This window comes from Aquarana catesbeiana, linkage group LG10 (genome assembly GCF_042186555.1).
Source record: "Aquarana catesbeiana isolate 2022-GZ linkage group LG10, ASM4218655v1, whole genome shotgun sequence".
NCBI lineage: Eukaryota > Metazoa > Chordata > Amphibia > Anura > Ranidae > Aquarana > Aquarana catesbeiana.
The window spans coordinates 61323409-61346127 of NC_133333.1; the positions used below are offsets into that span (position 1 = coordinate 61323409).

Genomic DNA, 22719 nt, shown 5'->3' on the forward strand with positions numbered 1-22719 from the left:
TTCTTGGGCATTCCCCAGGTTTTGTTGTTAACAGTACTGAAGAGGTCTACACGTTTCTGAGCATGACAGATAGTGAAGAGGAAGTCACTCATCTATCAGATTCAGGCTCAGAATACGATCCTGTAGACCACAGTGGCTCTATGACAGATAGCTTTGACGATGGCTTTGTGGTCCCTGCCAAGTTCAGGCGTACCAGACCCTGATCATCTTCTGCTGTTGAGGTACAAGAACCACAGGGCTCTCTTATGGAGCAGAGAAGTACTAGTGCCGCTCATCCTTCTGGTGAACTGGCAAGCACCAGCGGCTTAGTACATCCTGGTTGTACATCCAGCACTGCACTATAACGTGGTGATTCCCATAAGTGCAGTTCAAGCTGGCGAGGTGGCAAGCACAAGTAGTGTCCCGCTGATACCAAGAAGACAAACACAGGCCGGTCATGCCCATAGTGTCCTTCCTGCAGAATTTGCCAATCCTATTTTGGAGCCCACCACTTCTGCAGCACCCTTACTTCCCCCCATTCACTGGCCAATCCAGAATTTAGGTGGAAACAGTTGATTTTATGTCACTTGATTCTTATTCACTGTTTTTCACGGAAGATAGATCTATTGTGGACCAAAGTAATTTGTATGCTGGTCAATTCATCGCCGCTAATCTCCAGTCCTCCCTTGCCAGAGATTGGAAACCAATTACGGTTTCCAAATTTAAGACCTTTCTGGGTCTTATCCCTCGACATGGGCATAGTTAAAATGAGTATGTTGCGCTCATATTGGTCCACTGACCCAATTTACCATATGCCGTGTTCTCTGCCTCCATGGCCAGGGCACAGTACAAGCAGATCTTGCGGCTCATGCACTTCAACGACAATTAACTCTTGTCGTCCTCGTGGAGACCCTGGATACGATCGGCTCTACAAAATTCCGCCCCTCGTAAACCACTTCAACCAACGTTTTGCAGCCTTGTTTACTCCTCATCAAGTTGTCTGCGTTGATGAGTCCCTGATTAAGTTTTCTGGCCGCTTGTCTTTTAAACAGTATCTTCCCAACAAGCATGCCAGATACGGGATCAAGATGTATAAGCTCTGTGAAGCTCTGTGACAGGGCCACAGGGTATACATATAGTTTTATGGTTTACGAGGGAAAAGATAGTCACGTAGAGCCGCCAAACTGCCCAGATTACATAGAGAGTGCTGGCAAGATTGTGTGGGACTTGGTGTCACCCTTATTTGGAAAGGGGTACCATTTGTATGTGGACAATTATTACACGAGTGTGCCAATTTTAGTCACTTGTTTGATCATCAGATTGGCGCATGTGGCACCGTGCGATCTAATCGCCGGGGCTTACCCTAGAGGCTTGTAAATTCCCAACTTAGGCTGGGGGAGAGAGCCTGCTTCAAGTGTAATAACTTGCACGCTGTGAAGTGGAGGGATAATAAGAATGTTTTCGTTCTGTCCTCCCTTCATGCAGACACGACGGTCCAAATTCCTACGGTGACTGGTGTTGTGGAGAAACCCCCTCTGTGTCCACGACTATAACCAAAATATGGGGGGGTGGATCTCAACGACCAGTTGTTAGCACCGTACCTAGTTGCCCATAAGGCCAGACACTGGTATAAAAAAAGTGTCTGTATACTCATTTCAATTGGCTTTGCTGAAAGCTCATGTGCTATACAGAGCTTCAGGACGGACTGGACCCTTCCTTAAATTCCAGGAAGAGATCGTCAGAGCCATTCTGTTTCCAGACGGTGCTCTACCTCACCTTCCCAATCTAAATGCAGTAAGCCGGCTGCACGAGAGTCATTTTCTGTATGTCCTCCCGAGTACCCCTACCCAACAAACCCCCAAAGAAAATGTTGTGTCTGTAGCAAGCGCGCATATAGGCGTGACACCCGCTATTGTCCCTCCTGTCCTGACAATCCTGGTCTTAGCATTGGTTAATGTTTTTTACGCTACCATACACTAGTTGAGTTTTAGCGTAGGGTACAGCACTGCACAGACTAGGACACACTTTCACAGGGTCTCCCAAGATGCCATCGCATTTTGAGAGACCCGAACCTGGAACCCAGCTGTTAGTTATGCCCTGTACACACGGTCGGATTTTCCGATGGAAAAAGTGCGATCGGATTGTGTTGTCGGAAATTCCGATCGTGTGTGGACTCCAGCGGACTTTTTCCGTCAGAATTTCCGACACACAAAGTTTGAGAGCAGGATATAAAATTTTCCGACAACAAAATCCGATCGTTTAAATTCTGATCGTGTGTACACAAATCCGACGCAGAAAGTGCCACGCATGCTCAGAATAAATTAAGAGATGGAAGCTATTGGCTACTGCCCCATTTATAGTCCCGACGTACGTGTCTTACGTCACCGCGTTCAGAACGATCAGGTTTTCCGGCAACTTTGTGCGACCGTGTGTATGCAAGACAAGTTTGGCCCAAAATCCGTCAGAAAAAATCTGATGGATTTTGTTGTCGGAATGTCTGATCAATGTCAGATCATGTGTACAGGTCATTACAGTTATAAATAATAAGTGTAAAAAATAAATAAATATAAATATATATATATATATATATATATATATATAAATTAAAAAAAAAAAAAAAAAAAACACACACCACAAAAAAAAAAAAAAAAAAAAAAAAAAGTTTTATTGTTCTCTCTCTCGTTCTGCTCTTTTTTACTGTATTCTATTCTGCAAGGTTTTATTGTTATTATGTTTTATCATGTTTGCTCTTCAGGTACGCAATTTTTTTATACTTTACTGTTTGTGTTTTATTGTTAACCATTTTTTTGTTTTCAGGTACGCCATTCAGCTGCAGCGCGGATTTATTTATCTTGACAGCAACAGCGTTTGCTCCCACGATACATAAAGCTGTGACTCCAGAGCTGTAGGTGATTTCACCACCACAGTTAAAAACAAAATGGTGCATGTATGCCCATCATTAGAAGTGGATGGATGAAGGGAGGTATTCTAATGGTGGGCATACCCACCGATCAATCTCTTTTTTTCGTTCAGCCCCAAAGGGTGCATGAAAAAAGAAAGATTACAATATATGCCCAACAGGGACCAGCAACGTACTGGTATGTTGCTGGACTTTGAGTGGTTATATGATGCCTGCGGGTTTAGGTATCATCTTGGTATCATTCTTTTCAGCCAGCGGTCAGCTTTCATGTAAAAGCAATCCTAGCGGCTAATTAGCCTCTAGACTGCTTTTACAAACAGTGGGAGTTAATGTTCCCCCCCTCCCACCGTCTCTCATGGTTTTCTCTGGCTCTCCTGTCCCAACAGGGAACCTGAGAATGTAGCCGGTGGTTCCGCCAGCTGACCATAGAGCTGATCAGAGATCAGAACGGCTCCAATCATCTCTTAAGCCTAAGTAACCGGAAGCTACAAGCATTTCATGACTTAGATTTCGCCGGATATAAACAGCGCCATTGGGAAAGCATTTTATCACACCGATCTTAGTGTGGTCAGATACTTTGAGGGCAGAGGAGAGATCTAGGGTCTAATAGACCCCAATTTCTTTTTTTTTTTTTTTTTTTTTAAAAGAGTACCTGTAACTATCTATTGCTATCATAGGGGATATTTACATTCCCTGAGATAACAATAAAATATTATATATATATATATATATATATATATATATATATATATATATATATATATATATATATATATATATATATACATACATACACACACACATACACAGTTTAAAAATAAGATAAAAAAGCAAAATAAATAATTAAAAAAAAAAAGCACCCCTGTCCCCCCATGCTCTCGCGCAAAGGCGAACGTAAGCGTAAACAGCAATTGCACCATGCATGTGAGGTATCACTGCGAAGGTCAGATCTAGGGCAGTAATTTTAGCAGTAGACCTTCTCCGTAAATCTAAAGTGGTAACCTGTAAAGGCGTTTAAAGGCTTTTAAAAATATATGTAGTTTGTCGCTGCTGCACGTTTGTGCGCAATTTTAAAGCATGTCGTGCTTGGTATCCATGCACACGGCCTAAGATCATCTTTTTTATTTCATCAAATATTTGGGCAATATAGTGTGTTTTAGTGGTTAGAAGAGTGGGTGATGTGTGACATAAGCTTCTAAATGTTGTGCATAAAATGCCATGACAGTTCAAAACCCCCCAAAAAAACGTAATGACGTCAACTGGCCAATCCCCAGACGACATCCTATCGTGACGAAACACGTAGGCAGGAGCCTGCGACGGTGACGTCATTATGTTTTTTGGATGGGCTAACAAACAAACGTAGGAAGTGAAGTTCAGCAGACAGAGACACAGCAACTTACTCTTATGCTATACCCCATTGCTCTTAACTGACTGCAACATTGTAAGTGCGATTCTTTTTATCCTCAATAAATCACTTATTTTGTACGTATTACGATATGGAAGTTTTTCGTTTCATATTCCCGAGAATTATCCGCCACTAGTTGCTGTTCCGGTATTGTGCCTTGGGTTTCGGGGAGACAGATTTCCCTGGGTTGGGCGAGACTGCCGTAATAGCAGTCATCACCATCTGGTAAGCGGTTTATATTACTCACATTGGGTGTGAAACTACACAGAAGATTATCCTTTCTTATTCCTGGTTTTCTTGCATCCCCACGAATGGGTGTTTTTTCTTGTTTTCTCATGGACTGATACTTGATGGGACTTTTCCTCTTTACATTTCTCACTTGTAAAGTTTTTTATATACGTTTTTGCATCATTATTATTATATTTGCACCAGATCATGTTTCATATCAATTTTCACCACTGATTATATACTGGTATGCTTATGAGACTCTGCCTTAGTTTTCTCCAGTCACAATTTAATTTCAAAGTTTTTTTTCACATGTTATTTCTAGCGCTGCATTTTTTGTTTTTATATGTACTTTTGGAGTTTGATACTAGACTTTTAGGTGCCGGCAGCTTTTATCAATTTATTTTGACACTCATTCACTATTTCTTATTTCTTATTTCTTGCACAGCTTCAGCCTTTGGGCTTTTTGTTTTTTCTATATGTGAAATTACACCCCAAAATAAATTCTGTTGCTTCTCCTAAGTACGGGGATACCACATGTGTGAGACTTTTTGGGAGCCTAGCCGCGTACGGGACCCCGAAAACCAAGCACCGCCTTCAGGCTTTCTAAGGGTGTAAATTTTTTATTTCACTCCTCATTGCCCATCAGTTTTGGAGGCCATGGAATGCCTAGATGGCACAACCCCACCCCCAAATGACCCCATTTTGGAAAGTAGACACCCCAAGCTATTTGCTGAGAGGTATGATGAGTATTTTGCAGATCTTGCTTTTTGTCACAAAGTTTTGAAAATTGAAAAAAGAAAAAAAAATACATTTTTTTTCTTTCTTAATTTTCAAAAACAAATGAGAGCTGCAAAATACTCACCATGCCTCTCAGCAAATAGCTTGGGGTGTCTACTTTCCAAAATGGGGTCATTTGGGGGGGGGGGGGGTTTGTGCCATTTTGGCATTTTATGGCCTTCAAAACTGTGATAGGTAGTGAGGAGTGAAATCAAAAATTTACACCCTTAGAAATCCTGAAGGCGGTGATTGGTTTTCAGGGCCCTGTACGCAGCCAGGCTCCCAAAAAGTCCCACACATGTGGTAACCCCGTACTCAGGAGAAGCAGTAAAATTTATTTTGGGGTGCAATTCCACATATAACCATGGCATTTGTGAGCAATATATCATTTAGTGACAACTTTTCAACTTTTTGTAAAAAAAAATTTTTTTTTTGTCATTATTCAATCACTTGGGACAAAAAAAACAAAATATTCACTGGGCTCAACATGCCTCTTAGCAATTTCCTTAGGGTGTCTACTTTCCAAAATGGGGTCATTGGGGGGGGGGGGGGGGGGGTTGTACTGCCCTACTATTTTAGCACCTCAAGAAATTAGATAGGCAGTCATAAACTAAAAGCTGCGTAAAGTCCAGAAAATGTACCCTAGTTTGTAGACGCTATAACTTTTGCGTAAACCAATAAATATACGCTTACTGACATTTTTTTTACCAAAGACATGTGGCTGAATACATTTTGGCCTAAATGTATGAATAAAACTGAAAAAAACAAACAAACAAACAAACAAATGGAAGGCTTTCTGAGCCTGCCATTTGGTAAGCAGGCCCTCTGTGTGGTGTTGGTGCTCTTATTGATTTCTTCACTGGCTGATGTTCCACATATCAGTTAAGATTTTGCACTGATAATCTGCCATTTGGTAAGGAGGCCCTCTGTGTGGTGTTGATTGCAATTTTTTCATCACTGGGTGTTTTTTATGCACTTTTCTTTGTCTCACAATGTGAGCGTCACTTTTATTTTATTTCTATAATTTTTTGTGTCAGTATTACGCTATGTTATTTATATATATTTTTGGGATGACTTTTTAACGTGGATTCAACGCATACCCGCGGTTCAAGTGGAATATCGATATATCCTACTGTGACTGGTTCGCATCCAAGCCTGGGCTAGGTTAGGCCACCTGTTTAATTGGCTTACATTCTGGTAAGCATGCCATTCATCAGTTGGGCATACACTTCGTTATGTTAAGTCACTGAGTGTTATCATTTGTAATATTGGGACATTTAATATTTTGGACTTTAACTAGCACATTACAGAATTTTTGTTCTTGTTTTTTTGGGTTATTCATTCACCCCAAAGTTTTAAACAAAAACATTTTTCTTCACAGATTCATTTAAATTTATGCATTAGAGATATTTACATCCAAATCATTACTGGAATTAATCACTTTTCTAGGACAATTTTTTGAGCGCAGCTTCTCTGTTTTTTATTTTGTTTTGTGTATATCCCACAATAAGCTGCTGCTTATTTGATTCTTCCAAGCGCAGTTTTCTTCCCCCTTTTTTATGACTAAAATTGAGTTTATTGGATTTTTCTTATAACAAAAAGTAGAAAATATCATCTTTTTTCAAAATTTTCAGTCTTTTTCCGTTTATATTGCAAAAAATAATAATCGCAGGGGCAATCAAATGCCATCAAAAGAAAGCTCTATTTGTGGGGAAAAAAAGGACGCAATTTTGTTTGGGTACAACATTGCATGACCGCACAATTACCAGTTAAAGCAGAGCAATGCCAAATTGTAAAAAGTCCTCTGGTCTTTGGCCAGCCAAATGGTCCAGGGCTTAAGTGGTTAAACAAGAATTTTGATGGATCCTGGAGTGCAGCCATTTCTTCAGTGTTGACTTGTTGCCTTGGGGAGATAACCGTCCCCCAATTATGTTATTATAACTATTAGGAAGACGGTCCAAAGCAGTGATGTGCAACTAAAGTGTATGCAGAAAGGAAGTGGCTGAAAGACAATGCAGAAGAAAAGCATCACCAAGATGATTCTTAGATCTCAGCCACCCTGACTATGACCATTAGTATACCAGATAATACATCAGAAGCATTGAAAACCGCTGCATAGCCACTAATGAGTTAGTAACCGCAAGTGAAGAGAGATTTTGTGCTTGAGTTCCCCAAAAGTTCTCTGTACTTAAAGGCTGTGAGGATAACATGGCAGCTACTATTGGTAACTTGTTTTTAGGGTGCATGCTCTAGAGCTGGCGTGGTCTCCGTCTGGCTTCTTCACCTAAAAACTTGCTGACATGGAAGAGGGATTCAGGATAAGAGTTTAGACTTTTTAGGATTAACTAATGGTTATTCTGGGCAAGTGACTAACAAGGTAGTGAACACACTATCAGGATGACAGCTTCACAATCTACAAGGATGACCATAATGTTTTTTGGTCAGTTTTATTTAATTATATTAAATATTTGTACAAAATCCTTAAAAAATGCAGGATGCTTTCATGCGAATTTGAGAGTAGGCTGAAGATTTAGATGGTACAATCTCTACGAGAGGAGGATGGAAATGTCCCAATATTGAGCCATTCAACTGACTCATTCCATAGTGTGGAATTAAATGAGTTGTAAAGGCAAAAGGTTTTTTTTATCTTAATGCATTCTATGCAGGGCCGAACAGCAGCTGTGTCTGAATGGATACACAGGGCTGCAGCTCAGCTCAGGTGCCCCCATAGCAAGCTGCTGGTCTATGGGGGCACGGAGCAGCGAAGAGGGACCCGAGAAGAGGAGGATCTGGGCTGCTCTGTGCAAAACCAACTGTGTGTGTTTCCATACTGACCGGTGGGTGCCGCTGTTATCACTGGCCAGTGTTGGAAAGGCAACGTGTCAAAGCGTATGGATGCTCTTCTGTCCCAGAGACAATTCGGTGGAGGTGGTCCTCCGAGGTGCGTTCTGGGCGAGGGTATTTATGGGACAGACGCCATGTTGTGGGGTTCGTTTTACAGCCACCTGCTGGCCCTCCTGGCCGACAGGTATGCGTTAGAGAACAATCTCGTGGTCTGCCGTTCCAGAGGCCCACACCGATACGGCGCAGGGGTGGGCCCAGAAGCTTGTCTGGGGCCTACCACAGCAGCCGAGGAATGGTCCTGAGCTGTCTATCCAGAAGGGAAGAAGCTGGACAACCGAGGAGATCCCAGGGGAGGACCCGTCATGGAAGGATCATGCAGCGTTCTGGTCTGGAGAGGGGCCTGGTGACTCGGTTGGAGGACGTATCCTAAAAAGTAACTATACAGCATAGTGTTGCCGGGTTGGCTTAAAGGTTCAAGCACTGTGACTGACGTTCATTGCAGAAAACCCATACATCCTGTGGCAGAGGATCGTACAGGTTTATCCCAAATAAGTCTGTGGCAGAGACTTTTGTTCGTGCTACGTACTGGCTGCTGGGCAAGTGAGAGAGGCCTATCCAGGCGAGCAAAGAGTGTGTTCCACGAGGGGAGCGCATCCTATTGTAATATCCAAATTCTACCAGGATATTTATCAAGAATCTTATAAGAAGATATTTGAGTTTCTTCTGCAGTTTCCCTTCTGCCTCTTTCCTGCTACTTCCTTAGTAAACTGTTTAATAAAGCATTGAAAACGTATTCAAGTGTTGGTGCATGTATCGTCCAGAGGTAAACTCAACGGAACCCTAGACCCGATGCCGGTAAAACAGAGGGAAGGAGAGTGAAGGTAACAAGCCCGCTTAAACCAGCAGCTCCACCGATGTGCTACATAAGTATAACATGTTTGTTATTTTTATTTTTTTTTTTAAAGCGAGACTTTACAATCACTTTAAGATCTGTATTTATAATACAGCAGTAAAACTACTATATCTAAAATAATCTAAAATAATCCCCCTCTGCTGGCTGGAGGAGGTAAATAAAATAAAAATAAATATTAAAATATTGCATAGGGATATTTCAGATAATTGAAAAAGACACAGGATCCAGGCTATCAAATTCAACCTATGTGCGTAATTACACGTTTGATTTTTACTCCCCAACAATTCCCATAGGCCAAAGTTTTTTTTAAGTTGTCCACACTCTCAGCTAGTGCCATTTCCTGGGAGAGGAAGTTCTACATTTTTTACTGCTCAAACAGTAAAGAACCATTTCTTCAATCTAAGGTTAACCTCCTTTCTTCTTACCTATGCTTAAAATGAAATAGGGAAAGTGTATTTTCTTTTACAAACATATAACCTGCCTCAATAAAATACATAAGAGTATGGTTCAAGTTAAACATTTTTAGGCCTCATGCACTTTGGTTTTTCCTGACGCCTTCATAGCAGCACACACTGGGTTGTGACTCCGCCTCCACAACCTGACAGGATTGGTCTAGCTATAAGTCCTCATGCACACGGACGTTTTTACAGCTGCTTTTTTGAGCTTTTTTTGCAGCTTAAAAAGGCCTGTCTATGTTAGTCTATGGCTTCATTCCCACCTAGGCGTTTTTGAGCTGCAAGTGGCATAGGCGTTTTTAAGCTGTAAAAAAAACCCAGGACCAGTGGGTTCTGAGAGACGTTTTTCAGCTGTAAAAACGCTCTAACGCTCAAAAACGCTCAAAAACGCAATTCACCAACGTTTTTTAGCGTTTTTGATCCATTGAAAAAAAAAACGCTCAAAAACGCTAACGTGGAAAAACGCTCAAAAACGCTCAAAAACGCTATTGCAAAAACGCTGAAAAACGCTGAAAAAAGTTAAAAAAAAATCACTGCAAAGATACTGGCGTTTTCATAACTTTTTTTAACAGCCTGTGTGCATGAGGGCTAAAAGTTGAAGAGGGATGCCCCCCACTATTTTTTTTTTTATCCTCACCTGACGAGATTGGATGGACATCGCAAGCCTCTTACCGCATCGCCCCAGCAGGTTCAAGCTTCTCCTGATTGGAAGTCCCTCCTGTACAGTCTCTAAAGGAGCTTCTATGGAGGGAACCCTGCTCTGGTGGTCTCAGGGGCATCGGCAACAGAATCATCTGGCACGGAAGTAAGCTTTAAATATTGCAGTGGTCTCCTCTTTATTTTCTATTATTATTTTGCTCTTCCTGTGGCAATAAACTTATGCTATTTTCTTCCCGTTTATCTTCTGGGATCTGTACTCCCACAGCACTCGGTCCAGACCGTCATGGCTACCGCATCTCTCCCTCTGCATTGCGCATGCGTGGGGGGGGGGGGGGAGATTCGGCCGTTCAGGAGACCTTTGCCAGATTCAAAGATGGCACCGGCGCGATCGTGGTACCTCTGCGTATGCGCAAAAGCGTAATTTCTGCCACAACTGTGGCAGCGTTTTTAAAAGCACATGAATGCCTGTCAGTGATCCCAGGTCACTGTATTACATACAACGTTGTATGTAATCATTCGAAATTGCCAGGTAAGTGCCCCAATCCTTTATCCTTCCCTATAGTCCAGGGATTTTATGTTATTTTTTCTATTTTTTCCTGATCTTTGTGTATCCTTCCAGGGTTCCTATTTTTTCCTGCCTGCCTCTATCTGCACTGCTCATGGAGACCACTGCCCACGCAGACCACCCTCATCCAATAAAGTTAAGAGGCTATCCGCCTTGAGTGGTAAGTATTGGAGAGAAAAAAGAGCACATCTACTAACATGGCACCTTCTGATAGCCCTTCCGGTCAAGATCAAAACGTAAAGAACAGTTGAGCCATATCTCAAGCAGAAGATCCACAGAAGCTGGTCACGCTCCTCATCCCATCATAGGCACTCACGCCATAGTCATTCTCGCCATGGTCACTCTCGCCACAGCCGCTCGCGACATTGCCGATCACGTCATAGAAGACCTATAGACCAGGTAAAGAGTTTAAGCGAAACTGGAGGAACACACAGTCATCTTTCTTGAAAATGCCAAAAACCAAGACCACCCCTTCTGGCGAACAGCAGAAGTCTTTTTGAAGTTACGCCCGCCCATCCTCCAAGGGTGGGCGCCAGACTCAGGAGATTCGCACAAATATGGTCAAAAAACATCAAAGACCCTTGGACCATTTCCACAATCAAGTTCGGTCACAAGTGGAGGTTCTTAAACAGAATTCCCAGAAACCAATTTTATCCAACCAGACTCCTGTCTTCTCCAGTCAAGAGAAAGATCCTTCTAAAATATATAACAGGATTTTACTCCCCCCTATTTCTTGTAAAAAAGAAAACAGGGGATTTATGACCGACCGGTGCTGGACTTAAAGAGACTCAACAAGAACATCAAATTAGAGTCCTTCAAGATGGAAAGCCTCCAGTCCATACTATTAGCAATGAATCTAAAAGAATGGATGCTGTCCGTAGATTTGTCGGACGCCTATCTACACATCCCAATACATCCTGCCTTTCAAAGATTTCTACGCTTTTCAATCAACCACTATCACTTCCAGTTCCAGTGCCTACCATTCGGCATCTCGTTGGCTCCCAGAAACTTCACCAAAGTTCTTCTACCCATCATTGCATATCTCAAAAAGAGAGGTCTAAGAATACACCATTATCTGGACAACATACTACTTCTAGCAGAAAATCGCCAGGTCTTGATCCAGCACCGGGAGATCTTACTGACAACCCTGCGAGATTTCGGTTGGCTAGTCAATTGGCAGAAAAGCAAATTGCAGCCCACACAGACTATGGTATTACTGGGGGTGGAATTGGACACCATTCTGAACAGAGTACAGCTTCCTCAGGAGAAAGTTATGCCTCTAATCCAAAAAATACAGAGGCTAATTTCAGCAACACGCTTACCAGCCAGAGTTTGTATGAGCGTCCGGGTTCCATGTCTGCAACTCTGCCCATGATCCAGTGGTCCCAGTGGCACACGAGAGCGTTGCAGAATTCCTTTATGAAGTAGCGGAGTGGAGCATCAATGCTTCAGACAATCTACATCCACAGATATGCGAAACAATCGATGTGGTGGTGGACACGTTTCAGCAACCTCAAGAGGTACAAGCCTATAGTCCCTCTACAGCCAGAAGTTGTTATTCAGATGCCAGTCAGAAGGGATGGGGAGCCCATTACCAAAATCTAGCAGCCCAGGGGCAGTGGCAGTTCCGAGCTCGCGGTATAATATCGAATATACTGGAGCTCAGAGCAGCCTTTCAGGTGCTTCTGGCCTTTGCTCCATACCTGCAGGGAAAAGTGTTCTGATTCAAATGGACAACAGAGTTGCTGTAGCATATATTCAGAGGCAAGAAGGTACGAGGAGTCGCACACTAATGAAAGAAGTTCGCCCTATCTTGGATTGGGCACAAGTACATCTGGTAGACCTGAGGGCAGTGTATGTCCCGGCAGGACAGAACATGCTGGCCGACTATCTAAGCAGGGAACTTCCCTTAAACAACGAATGGTCGTTGAGCCAGCAGGCCTTTTCTCTCCTTTCAGAAACTTGGGGAATACCGGAGATCCACCTGGCAGCTACTCCTGTGAACACCAAATGTCGGAGATTTCTGTCAAGCGTAGCCTTCCCATCGGCCGAGGGAATAGACTGCCTGATCCATGGAATTTCAAGTTGGGATACATTTTTCCACCAATTCCCTTAATCGCAAGATTCCTATCCAGGCTTCGGAGATCATCAGCCACGGTGATAGCAGTAACTGCCTTTTGGCCGAGGAGGCCTTGGTTCACAGCCCTACTACAGCTCAGCCTGCAACAACCACTGCCTCTCCCAGTAACATCAGACCTCCTATCCCAGGGTCAATTATTGCATCCAGCACCGGAGAAGTTACACTTGACAGCATTAAAATTGAGAGGACTCGGCTGCTAGCGCAAAGATGATCATAAGAAGTAATTTTCGACTCTTCTACAGGCCAGAAAAAACACCAAAAAAAAAAAAAAACCACCACACACACACACACGCGTCTGGAGTAGGTTTTGTTCGCTGGCCCAACAAAAGAACTAGAACCCAATATCACCGCCGCAAGTTCTAGAGTTTCTTCAATTGGGTATTAGTAAAGGACTGAGTTCAAGTACCCTTAAAGTTCACGTTTCCACCCTATCGGCTAAAACGGGCATTAGATGGGCCTTGCACCCCCTGGTAATCCAGTTCATAAAGGTCTGCCTAAAAATTAGACCTCCAAAAAGACCAACATTTCCGGCATGGGAGCTCTCAACAGTACTTGACGCACTGTCAAACCCTCCTTTTTTTTCTGGCTGAGTCAATCTCTCTTTGGAACCTGACTTTGAAGTTAACCTTCCTTATCGCCATTACATCGGCAAGAAGAGTTTCGGAACTTAAAGCATTATTGATAACGGAACCATATCTAATCTTCTATCCCGATAGAGTGGCACTGAGACCCTCAGACCATTTCATCCCCACAGTATCATCCTCTTTTCATTACAATCAGAATATCATCCTTCCATCCTTTACTAACAACCAGGGCAAACCCCATGCATTGGATGTGAAAACTTGCACTAACAACTATCTAGAAGCCACAGCTTCCTTCAGAAAGTTGGATACCCTCCTCAGAATTCCACATGGGCCTAGGAAAAGTCATCCAGCAACTTCTCGAACTATTGCATTCTGGCTGGTTATCTTTATCAAGATTGTATACTCTTTTCGTCAACTGGTTATTCCGGAGGGCATCAGGGCACACTCAACCAGGGCAGTGGCGACTTCATGGGCAGCGACGTGGTCATCTAGACATACATTCATTTCTCACTATAAGATAGATTCTGCTCAGCTAACGGCGGCAGACTTTGGCAGATCCATTATTACAGCCAATTCTACAGCTCTTTAATAAATAAACTTTAATTTTTTTGCACCCACCCGACTGGCGAGTTATTTCCCAGTGTGTGCTGCCATGAAGGCGTCAGGAAAACGGAAAATTGTATACTCACCTTTCCGTAATTTTCCTTGGCAGAGGCATCTTCATGGCAGCACACAGAAACCCACCCTGTTTCTAGATGATATATACAGAAAATAGTGGGGGGCATCTCTCTTCAACTTTTATAGCTAGACCAATCCTGTCAGGTTGTGGAGGCGGAGTCACAACCCAGTGTGTGCTGCCATGAAGATGCGTCAGAAAAGGAAAATTACGGAAAGGTGAGTATACAATTTTCCGTTATTGTACATGCTGTTTCTCCTTACATGCATTGCATACTAGCACATTGTGAAACTTACCTGCAAATGAAGCATTCCAGTGCTGGAATCACTGGAGCCCGCTACCATCTTCACCTGTCTTCCTTTCGGGTCCGCAGACTCCAGCTGTGATGACATCACTTCTGCGAATGTGCGGGGGAGCCATCATTTAGGGCACAGGATTCTGAAGGAACAGCCCGCGTGGTCGTTCCTTCTGAGTGCATGCGCCAATGACGTCATCAGCTGCATATATAGCAATTATCTCCTAAACGGTGCACGTTTGGGAAATATTTACAGTACCTATAGGTAAGCCTTACCTTTTAGGTATAAGAACAAGTTATAGGTTTACAAGCACTTTAAGCTGTCTTTTTTTTTCAAACGCGTTTGGGTGTTTAGATTATTGGACAGAATTTTAATCTATTCTGCCCATTGAAATGGAAAAAAAAAAATGCTCAAGTTGCAAATGCACGTAGCACTTCGGCGCACTTAGCCACGCTTGACATTTTTTATGCCTAAAAGGTCCTCTCCTGAATGCAGCATTCGGGAGAGGGAGCTTTGACTGCCTCTAAACGTTGCTACTCCTAATCTCCTCTAAAAGCCTATGTGTGCATAGACACATAGGGGGAGATTTACTAAAACTGCTGCACGCAGAATCATGTGCAGCTGTGCATACTAACTAGTCAGGTTTTATTGTCATAGCTGAATTGAACAAGCTTGATTTAGAAGTGGACTGGTTACTATGCAAAGCTGGGATTGGTTACTATGCACAGCTGCACCAGTTTTAGTAAATCTCCCCATAGGCTTTTATTGAGGTGCGTTCAGGGGCTTCGGCGAAAAACAGCAAAAGCCCCAAAAATGTCAGTTTAGGAGTAGCAGTGTGCATGAGGCCTTCATGTAGTAAAGTAGTTGGCAACTAAACATCCAGATATTGAGTAGGCTTCTATATGCATGAAAGAATAAAAATTGAAAAAATACAGATACTTACTGTTTGCCGAGTAATTTTCCAACTGCTTGGAACACCATTTTGCCTCTGGTTTCACGTCACTTCAGTCTTCAGACGGATGTTCAAGCGGAATGCAGCTTCTTCAGTAGTTTGTACTGAAACCTGATGTTCAATTTGGGGGGGAAAAAAAAAGGTGTAAGGGATTTGTTTTACTGGCATGGTTTGTAGATTAGCATTGTGAATCACAATACAGTGTTAACAGTGGTAGATGAATTGTACCTTGAGCCCTGGTCTGCTTCCGATTCATGTAACCCCCCCACTAGTTTCATTAAATCATGCATAGGGGGTTGGTTGCGTTTTACTTCTAATGTGCATTTCTGGAGCATTTCTAAAGGATTTAAAACAGAGTGCTTTTCCCCAGAAATTAAAAAGAAATTATTCCAGGCCAAAACTGTTCCAGACCAAATAGACTAAAGTTAGTTAGAACAAGGGGAATTTTTAAATAAATCTCTTGTCTACAGTGCAAGACCATTAAATCTGATTGTCAAATCACCAACTGTAGGAAAAAAAATTTCTAAGCCCTCGTTTACATTGGAGCGACTTGTGACGTGATTTGACAGGTCAAATTGCATGACAAGTCACATCCTATTGCCAGCAATCGAACTGTTCGAATTGGCACGCCGCCAACTTTGCGGTGCCGCATCTATTTGAAAAAGTATTACATGCACTACTTTTGTCGATTTTGGGTGCAATTTGTTTAGATCTCTGTGCATGAAGCCACACAGATGTCTTCAAAGCCGCACCCGAAGTCACACTGAAATGTGGCTTTAAAATGGTGTGATTTCAGCTAAAGTCGCACGATTTAAACATCACAGTCAATGTGAAGGAGGCCTAATACACATCATTTTAAAATCTTAACACAAGAATAAAATACTTCATATAAAAAAAAAAAAAAAAAAAAAAAAAAAAAAAAAAGGTAAAACTAAGGGAGATTGGCTCAGTAGATGGTGCCCACAGCAATTATGTCAATGTATTGTCTTACTTTTTGTCAGTATTAAAATAGAGTCTACACAATACATTAGCACAGCAGATCCTATTATCATATACTATCATCCACAATATTACTGAAAAAATTCTGGGATCTGCCAAACCATAACGGACGTCCACAGGTGATTTTCTTGCTTGGTCTTATAGCGCACATTGCTTGAACTTGAATGAAGACCTCTGAGGTGGTTTGGCAGATTCCAGGTTGTTCCAGTAAAATAGGGGGTGACTGCTGTAAGACCATCCAATAGATCTACATCAAGATAGGACAGGTATCATGGGACATATAATCCCTGAAAAGAATGCTGGAAGTGATGTTGCTCAGACCCTCCCCTGGCAGCCATTTAAACCAGAGAAATCTCTGGTTACATGACATCACAACAGGTAGTAATATACAGCTTTTATAATGTATGCAGCTGGTAGTTTACTTTTTTTTTATGGGGTTGATGTGTGCACAGGTACTAAAGCAGAGAAGACCATAATCCTAGTGATGGGATTTAAAAAAATAAGTATTTTTTTTTTTCCCTCTAATCATACTTACCTCAGTGGAAGGAGCATCAGACCAATGCTACAGCTGTCCCCCGGCGTCTCTGCAATGAGAACCGAGCTGCCGAACACCGCTGATGGCTCGGTTCTCACTCCTCCCTGAGCAGAGCGATGCTGACTGTCAGCACCATGCTCATTGGAGCGATGAGCTGTGGAGTAGTGGGGAGAGGCCATATCAGTGGCTCGCTAAGACGGCCATCAATCTAGGCAGCTGTCAGATCCAGACTTGAGAAGTCGGCTGATGAAAGTGACGTCAGCGGAGAGCGGACTTCAGACCGCTCTCCACTGAAAACGGGTCACAGGAGTGCAAAACTAATTGCACTCCTGTGACCCTTAGGAGAAGTCCAGCCTAAAAAGCTCAGGCTGGACTTCTCCTTTAAAAGTAAGAAGATATTGACCACTACGTACCAAAATGTCCATTTGCAGAGCTAGTTGACCATTAAAATGAAGTGAATAGAGAAATAGGCAAAACAAATCATGTGCATATCATTATAAGATCTTGACTCACAAGGCTTAAAGCAGAACTACAGTTGGAAAAAATAAAATTTGTGGACAGGCAGGCTCTTTCCTGCAGTAGAGACATGCAATACACTTATCTGCCTGTTTGCAATAACTGTATCATAACCGAGGCATGGACGCCACTAGACCTCTGAAGGTACGCTGTGGTATCTGGCATTAACCCATCAGCAGCACATCCTTTAAAGTACAACTAAAGGCAGAACTTTTTTTCCCTTTTGGATAGAGTGGAGGGATTAGAACACCCGTTGGGTTTTCATTGCTGTCTGTGCCCCCATTAGGGAGATTCACCCTCTCTATTTGTCCTGTTTACCATCATCATTGAAAGTGAAAGTAAAAGAAAATCCCATATCCCCAGAAAAGTACTAGGAGGGGGAACTCTTACAATGGAGACACTAGTTCTGGTGACCCCAAGGAATTCTCTTAATTTGCAGGGATTACCCCTCACTTCTTGTTTGGCTATGGGACAGGAAATTAAGGGAAATCTCCATAATGGTACACAGATGGCGAAAGAAAATCTGGGATGGTTAAAGAAGGAGAACCTAAGGGCTGCAGTACCTTTACCCTTCACAATACAAAAAATGAATGCATTTGGTCATATTACCTCTGTTGCAATGCAGAATCATTTCTTCGTCTTCTCATGCAGGAGAAATCATGTGACTAAAAGGCATGGGCTTTTGGCCTACACGCCTTGAATTCTGCAAATGACAGCCGTCGCTATAGCCATCTATAACATAGGGGTCTTAATAACCCAAAAAGACATCAGGTTTTTCTGCAAACCTCTCTACCAATGCTATAAGCATCACTTTTGAACAGGTTCCCCGACTATCCCAAACAACCAATGTAAAACTTTACCTATGCATGCAACACCACGCGAGGAATTAAAAACGCGACATGCGTTTTCTAACGCACAGGTGTAATTGGGGCCTTTGATGCAAGTTCGCACTGTAATAGCAATGTAATAAAAAACGTTCACAGCTTCACTTCTGAGGTTTTGCAGAGCTCTTTCTGTTCTGGAAAAAAAAAACAAATCGTGCACACTCGCTTTCCACAGATCATCTTCCAGCGGGCTACAGCTTCGTATTATCCTTCACATCATCAGGAGGTGAAGACGTTCCATTTCATGGAAAATGCAGGCTTGGGTTTCCCATCCTTTTACTGCATGTTTAAAAATAGACATGCTGCAAGCTGTCGCAGAATGAAGTCTACATTTACCTTTGCCTGAATTATTAACTGGGGCCCATTTAAACATGCTTGTGCAACTTACGCAGGTCAAACGTAGACTATTGTGCAACTTAGAGTTCCTTATCTGTGTATACATACATACATAATTTCTGCCAGTTGAGTGTTTCATAGATCGAATCTATAGTTTTATTTTTAGGCCAATCATTTTCTGAACCCTCAATAGGCAGGCTATAAAACATTTCAGTGACAGATCTATTGAGGAAGGCCTGTGATTGGCCAGTACGCGTCTAGAAGGGAGGAGCCGATAGTCACGTCCAGCCAGACACCGTGTATGTGGACATGGTGGTGCTATGTGGTTTTTATGTGATTTTAAAGTTTTTATCTTGTAAGTGCAACTTGTCTGTTTGGAGACTTTGAATAAATTTGTATACAGAGAACACTATGGTCTCTATACTTATTATTTACATGTCCTGAACTCATGGAATCTTGAGCCAAGCTGGGAGATGATCCGCTTCTTTGGATATTAATGAGCCGAGTTACCATTAGGAAAAGAGCCATCTGGATTACCCACCACTGATTGGGAAGAGGAAGTGAGAGCAAAGAGCTTGTGGGGAGATCCGCATACGAGTTTTCACTCATCTGGGAGGTGGGCACGCATTTTTACTGGTGGTGGTGTGCACTCCTTTTGAGGACGAACAATCACTGTGGTGGAATTGTGTGGATACACTGATCACAAGAAGAGTTTTTCATGTTTTATTTCTTCATTTTTTCATTTTATGGACTATTCATTTATATGTAAGATTTATGTATTTTAGAGATTTGCACTTTACATTTATAATTTTACACACAGCGCTACATTTATTTATTTACTATCCATTTCAGTGACAACGGTCATAAAATCTTTTGTACATAGGGGTCTAAAATGAGTTTTGGTACATAGAAACGTGACAGCAGAAAAAAAAAGATAAACTAAAATTAAAAAAAAAAAAAAAAAAAAAGGGAAGAAGACCAATTGTCTCCACCCGTTTTTTTTTTTTTTTTAAACACACATTTATACAATTTTTTTTTTTCGTTAACTAAACAGTATAAAACTAGGTTTGTCCCAAGCATGTTCGAATCCACTTTCTGTTGACTGACTGCCTCTGCTGGAAGTCTGTTCCAAACAACTACCCTTTCGGTAAAATACTTTTTACTTTCTAAGATTAGTTTTGAACTTTCCTCATGTTAATTTGAGTTCTCATGTCCCCATGCTCTTGAGCTTGGCTTTATAATAAAAATACTCTGTCCTCCTGAACCCTATTCAACCCCTTGACCTTCAGATGGTTTCACCCCCTTCATGACTAGGGCACTTTTTGCTATTTAGAACTGTGCGAACGTAACTCTTTGCTCAGTCAAGCAACACTGTACGCAAATGTAATATATAATTTTTTTTTTTTTTTTTTTTTTTTACACAAATAGAGCTTTATTTTGGTGGTATTTGATCACAACTGGGTTTTTTTGTTATATAAAATATTTTGAAAGAAAAAAAAATAATATTTTCTACTTTGTTATAAAAATCAAATTTCTTCATAAATTTAGGCCTGGTATAGTTCTGATCGTTACCAAGATACTGATCCGTACAGATACTATACTAATAATGGTGGTGATCAGCTATTGACTGTGATAGCGTGGTAGGTAATCCAATGCGAACAGACACTGGCTGGGAGGGGCACTGACTGTGATCAGTGATAATATTGTACGCTGTACTAATGACACTGGCTGGAAATTGGTGGAAATCAAGGGGTTAACTGTGTGCCTAACAAGTGTAATGTGTGCTGCTTCTACTCACAGATCCGGCTACTCCAAGTTCAGGGAGGAGAAACAGCCAGATCGCAGTCGGTGTACAGAGTTGTGTGTGTTTGTAAACACAGATCCGTACAGCCAATAGCCATATCAGCAGGCGTACAGCCATTATCATTGACTGTAAGCTGCTGACAAACTAGTGCTGTGTCCAAACACAACACAGGTCAGCAGGGGGTGCAGACATGCACGCCACAAATCTGAAAGTTCAGTGCCTACAGATATGTTGCCTGGCTTGCAGCTGCTGCTGTACCCTGGGTGGGAGGCAAGCGGTTAAAGGTTTCAATCAGGTCTTTCCTTTCCCCTCTTTCCTCCATACTGTATATTTTAAAGGAGTTGTAAAGGCAGAAGGTTTTATTTTATCTTAATGCATTAAGATAAAAAAAAACCTTCTGTGTGTAGCAGCCTCCCCAGCACCCCCTAATTACTTACCTGAGCCCCATCTCTCTCCAGCGATGTCCACGAGTGTCTAAGCCGTCCAGGACTCTCCTTCTGATTGGCTAAGACACAGCAGCGGCACCACTGGCTTCCGCGGCTGTCAAAGTCAGTTAGCCAATCAGAGGAAAGAGGAGGCGGTGCCGGGGCTCTGTCTGAATGGACACACGGAGCTGTGACTCGGCTCAGGTGCCCCCATAGCAAAAGCTGCTGGCTGTGTGGGCACTCGACAGGAGGTAGAGGCCAGGAGCAGCGAAGAGGGACTCGAGAAGAGGAGGATCCATACTGCTCTGTGCAAAACCAACTGCACAGAGGGGGCAAGTATAATATGTTTGTTATTTTTTTATTTATTTTTTAAACTAGACTTTACAATCACTTTAAGAACTTTATTTATAGCACAGCAGTAAACCAACTACTGTATCTAAAATAAGCCCCCTCTGCTGGTTGGAGGAGGTAAATATTTTTTTTAAAAACAAGATTTTACAATCACTTTATGTTCCTCAAGTTTCTCCCGATACGTTTTATCCCCTTTCACAATTTTTGTAACGAGTCTCTGAACTCATCTTATCAATATATTTTTGTAAGCGAGGTCTATAGAACTGGACAGTGTATTCTAAATGAGGTCTAACTAAAAATCTATATAGGGGACTCAGGACCTCCTTCCCCTGACACCCTACGCCCACAAAGCATAAAAAAAAAAAAAAAAACAAAACAAAACAAAACAAAAAAAACACTGAGCTTATAAAGTGGCTGCTCAGTAATGTAAACATTTTGAGAGACAAACATGGAGGCTGCCATTACCAAATTCCCTTTCTGCAAATGCCAGGCTGTCATGCTGGTCTTTAGTCATAAATATGTTTGAGTTACTGATCCAAAACAAGGATGCAGATTAGGAAAGTCAAATTCCTTTTTCTTTCTTTATACTTGTTATGGGTTAATGGCTCAGAATGAGATATAATAGACAGGTAACCTTTACACATAAATGATCCTAAACATATGGTCACCAGCAAACTGTGAATGGGGTTGGAGATGGTCCATTCCCCCTTACAGAGGGCATTGGTGCTCAGAAACAACAGCAACTTGTACAGTTGTATCCTTCAGTATTTACTTAATCAAAACCTGACCTATCCTGATTCATTAACATACACCAGAAACGTGATAACCAAGAACAGCCTTAAAGTGGTTGTAAACCCTTACAGACCACTTTAACCTACAGATAAGCCTAGATTAAGGCTTACCTGTAGGTGCAAGAAATATCTCCTTAACCTACACCAGGGGTGTCCAAACTTTTTTCAAAGAGGGCCAGATTTGATGAAGTGAACATGCGTGAGGGACGACCATTTTGCCTGACATTCTTTGAACCATTAAAATTCGGTCTAAGTGTGTTCGTTCGAGCACTAATACACTGCCCAAAAAGAATTCTCCTGCCTTTGTGGCTGTGTGTGGTGAAGAGATGAGCTCAGGCGTATTATTTGGATATACCGTATTTATCAGCGTATAACACACACCTTCACTTTAAGAGGGAAGTTTCAGAAAAATGAAACTTAAAAATTTTAAATAAAAAGAACTGTGAAGCAAAATAAGGGTCAGTGCCCATCTGCAGACCCTCACTTACCATGAATGCAGCACCCACCACTGCCAGGAAGGCAGCACCCACCACTGCCAGGAATGCAGCACACACCATTGCCAGGAATGCACCCACCATTGCCAGGAATGCACCCACCATTGCCAGGGCAAACAGGAAATACTAATCCTGTGTGCACAGCGCTTGTCCCACCTCCTCCCTCCGAGGCAGCCAGTCTATATATCTT

At 42.2% G+C, this 22719-nt stretch overlaps 1 protein-coding gene across 2 annotated transcripts in view; it reads right to left on the reverse strand.

The window, feature by feature from the left end:
* Positions 1–22719, reverse strand: part of LOC141110720 (MOB kinase activator 2-like) — an 89402-nt gene that overhangs the window by 37331 nt on the left and 29352 nt on the right. For both annotated transcript variants that reach the window (XM_073602259.1, XM_073602258.1), the window contains exon 2: positions 15386–15505. In XM_073602259.1, coding sequence (XP_073458360.1) covers positions 15386–15423 — 38 coding nt within the window. In that variant the 5' untranslated portion in view covers positions 15424–15505. The remainder of the gene's footprint in view (positions 1–15385; positions 15506–22719) is intronic.